This window comes from Colobus angolensis, unplaced genomic scaffold (assembly GCF_000951035.1).
Source record: "Colobus angolensis palliatus isolate OR3802 unplaced genomic scaffold, Cang.pa_1.0 Scaffold37, whole genome shotgun sequence".
NCBI classification, from domain to species: Eukaryota; Metazoa; Chordata; class Mammalia; order Primates; family Cercopithecidae; genus Colobus; species Colobus angolensis.
Window position 1 is genome coordinate 3,474,363 of NW_012117043.1, and position 6,517 is coordinate 3,480,879.

The 6,517-nt window shown below is 39.5% G+C and overlaps 1 protein-coding gene across 1 annotated transcript in view; it reads right to left on the bottom strand.

The window, feature by feature from the left end:
- Positions 1-6,517, bottom strand: part of MED13 (mediator complex subunit 13) — a 132,187-nt gene that overhangs the window by 29,077 nt on the left and 96,593 nt on the right. Inside the window, exon 17 of the mRNA XM_011953658.1 lies at positions 1,832-1,993. Coding sequence (XP_011809048.1) covers positions 1,832-1,993 — 162 coding nt within the window. The remainder of the gene's footprint in view (positions 1-1,831; positions 1,994-6,517) is intronic.

Here is a 6,517-nt window from a genome sequence, read left to right on the forward strand (position 1 = left end):
AAATACACATCTCGGTGCTTACAGTTTAGCCCTTCGCGAGGCTGAGGTGGGCAGATCACTAGGGGCCAGGAGCTGGAGACCAGCCTGGGAAACATGACAAAACCTCATCTCTACAAAATATACAAAAATTAGCTGGGTGTGGTGGCACACACCTGTAGTACCAGCTACTTGGGAGGCTGAGGTGGGAAGATCACTTGGGCCCAGGAGGTTATGGCTGCAGTGAGCCATGATTGTGCCACTGTACTCCAGCCAGGGTGACAGAACATATCTCAAAAATAATAATAAATAAAATAAAAATACACCCATGCTTTAAAGCCAGGGATCTGTGCATTACTGAAATAGAGCTGTAATGATAATGGTGGAAACAATATGTTCATAAACACTGCACTCGTAAAATATATTATCATATGTAAAGAACAATGGAATACATGAATACATATAGCCATAAAAAAAAAGATAATCTCTATATGTGCAGATAAAAATGATCTCCAAAATCAGTTAAGGCACAGAAATAAATAAATAAATGTACTATATTAGGTTTTTTTTTTGGAGACAGAGTTTCGCTTGTTGCCCAGGCTGGAGTGCAATGGCGTGATCTTGGCTGGCGGCAACCTCCAGCTCCCAGGTTCAAGTGATTCTCCTTCTCCTGCCACAGCCTCTCAAGTAGCTGGGATTATAGACATGCACCACCATGCCCGGCTTATTTTGTATTTTTAGTAGAAATGGGGTTTCTTCACGTTGGTCGGGCTGGTCTCGAAGAACTCCCGACCTCAGGTGACCCACCTGCCTTGGCCTTCCAAAGTGCTGAGATTGCAGGCGCGAGCCACTGCGCCCAGCTACTATCTTAGCTTTTAAAATAATGTAAAAGATTATACTAAAATATATTTTCTGGCTGGGCGCGGTGGCTCATGCCTGTAATCCCAGCACTTAGGGAGGCTGAGGTGGGCAGATCACTTGAGGCCAGGAGTTTGAGACCAGCCTGGCCAACATGATGAAACCCTGTCTCTACTAAAAATACAAAAAATTAGCCAGGCATGGTGGCGTGCACCCATATTCCCAGCTACTCAGGAGGCTAAGCCAGGAGAATTGCGTGAACCCAGGAGGCGGAGGTTTTGTAATGAGATTTAAATTATTTAGCCATTAAAAGAAGGAGAAAAGGAAAATATAGGCAAATCCATTACTTTCACATATAATACATTCCAAATCCATACACAAAAGTCAAAGATTTCAAGAAGTATTATTCCAAATACATTTGAAAAACTCCAATTACAGCCCACCTTTCAGAGATAATCTTCCACAAATAGTCCAAATATTTGGAATAGTCTTTTCATCACAGCTGACCATAAATCTGCATACCTATTACGAGAATTCATTTTCTACTCTTGTCACAACCAGCAAATTTCTTCTTTGTTGTAATTATTTTTAAATGAAGACCTTAGGTCCTTTTATCACTAGTATAGCCCTCATTCCCCACTCCACCTCCCTTTTTTCATTGAATTTTGTAAAATAATTTATAACAAGTATTTTTTTGCCACTAAAAAAAAAAAAAAACCTTAGCAGTATGTCCCTTTCTTCATGTAAAATCTTGAGGGAAAGTCCCCTATGTGCAAGAACAGACCTAAGAGAAGCCACTCCTTTTGAAGCGGGGTTGGAGAGTTGAATAAGCTGAATGTTTGAAATGGTGGGAAAAAAAGCTAGGATTGGACCACAGTGGCCTTAAGAATATACCACAAATATATTTAAAGAAAATTAATGTGCTTATTCTAGTTGGGCACAGAAATCTGAAAACTGAAATAAAATCAGTCATTATTTATCACTATAAATTACTTACCATAAGAGCCTCGGCCAGCCATTTTATGAAATTGTTGCCAAGTAAGAGGACCCTGAACACCCCAAGGTCTTACTGTTCTTTTTTTCTGAATGGCATCCTGAAGAACTGGCTGAAGAGAGAGGAGCATTCGAAGTATATCCTGTGAGCACTGCATACTCACATCTACAAGCATTTTAAAAAAAAAAGTAATTAAGAATTGCTATTCCCAACACAAATGAAATTTTAAGATAATACAAAACACATATAGGGAAGTTCAGGTCTGCATCATCAAGAAGATTAAACCCTTGCTTGTGCAGAAAACTGTATTAAGTTCTATAAGATGATCTGTAGAAATGGTTCTTCTAGATACTTACAACCAAGAAGACATACAATAGAAAGCTACTGTAACTTATCTCCATAAAAAGTCATTCATTAGCTGATTAATCAAATTTATAAATTAGTCAAATAAATTTCTTTCTTTTTGCATTTATGGTGGCTGTTTTGGTGCTGTAGGTATTTTACCAGAAAGAAGTCTGCCTCACATTGAAATTATATCCCATAATTAGCACTACTATGGTAAAGTGAATAAAGACTGGTTATAATTATTAAAGTTTAATTTGACAAAAAGGAGACTTTGACAATTCTAAAATACAAAAACTATACAGTAACTTGCTCACACTGCTAAAAAGTATACTATCCATAGATATTTTATAAGCTTATACATCTTAAAGATTTATAGATTATCAAATTATGGACCTGCATTTCTGACCAACTATCAGAATGGGTATGAAAGGTGCTCCACATAAATGTCAAATGGCTCAAGGAAAAATCACTAAATGATATTGATACAATAAATGTGGCCCCCAGAATGGTCCAGTTGTACCACTCAACCTGTTTGAGCACAGTTATATTAAATCATTCAATTTTAATTTATTACCTTTGCCTAATTTATCGTTATAGGCCCCAATTTCCTATATCTTAAAAAGTGTACTGGCTGGGCCCATTGGCTCACACCTGTAATTCCAGCACTTTGGGAGGCCAACGCAGGTGGACTGTTTGAGGTCAGGAGTTTGAGACCAGCCTGGCCAACACAGTGAAACCCTGTCTCTACCAAAAAATATAAAACTTAGCCAGGCATGGTGGTGCATGCCTATAATCCCAGCTACTCGGGAGGCTAAGGCAGGAGAATTGCTTGAACCCAGGAGGCAGGGGTTGCAGTGACCCGAGATCATGGCACTGCACTCCAGCTTGGGTGACAAAGTGAGAGCCCATCTCAAAAAACAAAAACAAAAACAAAAAAAAGTGTACAGAACTAGATAAAACTCAGTTCCAAATACAATACTTAATATGTAATATGCTTAAATAAACTTTTGCATACACAGTAGAATACTATTTAGTAGTTGAAAATGCTAATAGGCTGGGCTTGGGTGGTGGCTCATGCCTGTAATTCCAGCACGTTGGGAGACTGAGGCAGTCAGACTGCTTGAGCTTACGAGTTCATGGGCAGCCTGCGCAACATGGCAAAACCCTGTCTCTACAAAAAGTTAGCCAGATATGGTGCCACATGCCTGTGGTTCCAGCTACTCAGGAGAATGAAGTGGGAGGATCACTTGAGCCCATGAGGTCGAGGTTACGGTAAGCCATGATGGCATAACACTGCACTTCAGCCTTGACAACAGAGCGAGACCCCTTCTCAAAAAAAAAAAAAAGAAAAGAAAAAAGAAGATCAGAAAAAAATACCTATGAAGTACTATGCTTATTACCTGCATGACAAAATGATCTGTATGCTGACCCCCCAGACACACAGTTTACCTTTTACTTATATAACAAACCTGGCACACGTACCCATGAACCTAAAATAAAAGTTTTTTAAAAAAGGAGTGATCATGGAGGATAATCAGTCAACAGAAATAAACTGAAAATCCAGAAATCAACCCTCCTGCTTATGATAAACTGATTTTTGACAAAGGTACCAAGACAACTTAAAGATAACATTTTCCATAGGTGATTCTGGGACAACTAGATATCCACATGCAAAAGAATGAAGTCAGAACCCTTCCATATACTATATACAAAATATTCAGAATGGATCAGAGATCTAAATATAAGAGCTAAAACTAAAAAGTTATTTCAAAAAAGTAATAGGAGTAAATTTTCAAGACCTTGGATTAGGTCCTGACCTAGACATCAAAAGCACAAGCAACAAGAGAAAAAATAAATTGGACTTCATCAAAATTAAAAATGTTTGTGCTTCAAAGAATACCATCAACGAAATAAGAAGATTTCACATCCTATGGAGATACGAAAAAAAGGAAAGTGAAAAGAAGCTGAGTGTGATAGCAGGCCCCTGCAGTCCTAGCTACCTGAGGAGGCTGCAGCGGGAGGATCGCTTGAATCCAAGAGTTCGAGACCAGTCTGGGCAAACTAGCAAGACCCTGTATCTTTAAAAAAAAAAAAAAAAAAAGATGAAAAGACAACGCAGAGTATAGGAGAAAATATATGCAAATCACACATGTGGTAAGGGGGCTTGTGTCCTTGTATCCAGGGTATGTTAAAAAAAACTCTTAGGATTCGATAATAAAAATACATAAAAACCTAATTTTAAAAATGGGCAAAAAATCTGAAGAGTCATTTCTCCAAAGAAGATATACATATGGACAACAAGCACATGAAACAATGTTCAACATTATTAGTCATTAGGGAAATGCAGATGAAACCACAATGAGATACTACTTCACACAAAGTATCACAATGAGATACTTTGATTATAAGATGACTATAAGAAAAACAACGTGACAAGTGTACGTGAAATCCTCATATGTTGCTGGTAGTTATGTAAAATGGTGCAGCTGCTATGGAAAACAATCTGGCAGTTCCTCAAAAGATTAAACAGGTCAGGTGAGGTGGTGCATGCTTGTAATCCCAGCTACGGGGAGGCTGGGGCACAAGAATTGCTTGAACCTGGGAGTCAGTTGCAACCTGGTTGCAATGAGCCAAGATTGTGCCCCAATGCACTCCAGCCTGGATGACAGTGCAAGCCTCTTGTCTCAAAACAAAACAAAGGCCAAGTGCAGTGGCTCACGCCTGTAATCCCAGCACTTTGGGAGGCCGAGGCAGGTGGGTCACCTGAGGTCAGGAGTTTGAGACCAGCCTGGCCAATATGGTGAAACCCCGTCTCTACCAAAAATACAAAAATTAGTTGGGCCTGGTGGTGGGTGCCTGTAATCCCAGTTACTCGGGAGGCTGAGACAGGAGAATTGCTTGAACCCAGGAGGTAGAGGTTGCAGTGAGCTGAGATTGCGCCATTGCACTCCAGCCTGTGCAACAAGAGCAAAACTCCATCTCAAAAAAAAAAAAAAAGGACATAAAAATACACTGTAGGCCAGGTGCTATGGCTCATGCCTGTAATCTCAGCACCCTGGGAGGCTGAGGTGGGAGGATTACTTGAGCCCAGGAGTTTGAGGCCTAGGCAACACAGTGAGACACCATCCCTATCTATACATTTAAAAACAATATAATTTAAAAAATAGAAAAAAGAAAAAAGCCTTATAAAGAGTGTAGATTTCATGTTAAGTGTTCTGTTTTTTAGGGTTTTTTTGTTTTTGAGATGGAGTCTTGTTCTGTTGCCTAGGCTGCAGTGCAGTGTTGCGATCTCCACTCACTCCAACCTCCACCTCCTGGGTTCAAGCAATTATCTCACCTCAGCCTCTCGAGTAGCTGCGATTATAGGCACATATCACCATACCTGGATAATTTTTTGTATTTTGGTAGAGATAGGGTTTCATCATGTTGGCTAGGCTGGTCTTAAACTACTGACCTCAAGTGATCCGCCCACCTCGGCCTCCCAAAGTGCTGGGATTACAGGCATGAGTCACCATGCCTGGTGAGTGTTCTTAACATAATAAAAAATTTTTAAGAGACAATGACCAACAACCTAATAGAAAAATGGGTTAAGAACATGAAGATTACAAAACAAAACTATAACACATAAAATGATGATCTTTCTCATGGAAAAAAAAAGCAATTTAAAATTAATAATAGCAAACAATGATAAAGCTATGTGCTAGGTACTGTTGAAAGCTCTTTGTACTGACTCACTTAATCCTCACAAAAAACATAAGGCAGAAACTATTATTAACTTCATTTTAGAGATGAGGATAACATAAATTAGGAAGTTAAGCAATTTCTCTAGCATTTCACAAGAAGTACCAGGGTAGGAATTTAAACCCAGGAAATCTATCCCCACAGTCTGTACTATTTAATCTCTCAAACACTGAATCAGCAACCTGCTAGGCAAGGCTTTGGGAAAATAGGCACTTTAACTGGTGGGCATTCAAATTGATATTACAGGGGCTGGGCATGGTGGCTCACGCCTGTTATCTCAGCACTTTGGGAGGCCTAGGTAGGTGGATCACTTGAGGCAAGGAGTTCGAAAACAGACTGGGCAACATGGCAAAATCCCATCTCCACTAAAAATATAAAAATTAGCCAGGTGTGGTTAATGCATGCCTGTAATCCCAGCTACTCGTAAGGTTGATGCATGAGAACTGCTTGAACCTGGGGGGCAGAGGGTGCAGTGAGCTGACATCACGCCACTGCACTCCAGTCTGGGCGAGAAAGTGAGACTGTCTCAAAAAAATAATAATAAATTAAAAAAAAAGGTATTACAGAATTACAGAGAGTTATTTAGTTTTTTTTTTTCTTTTT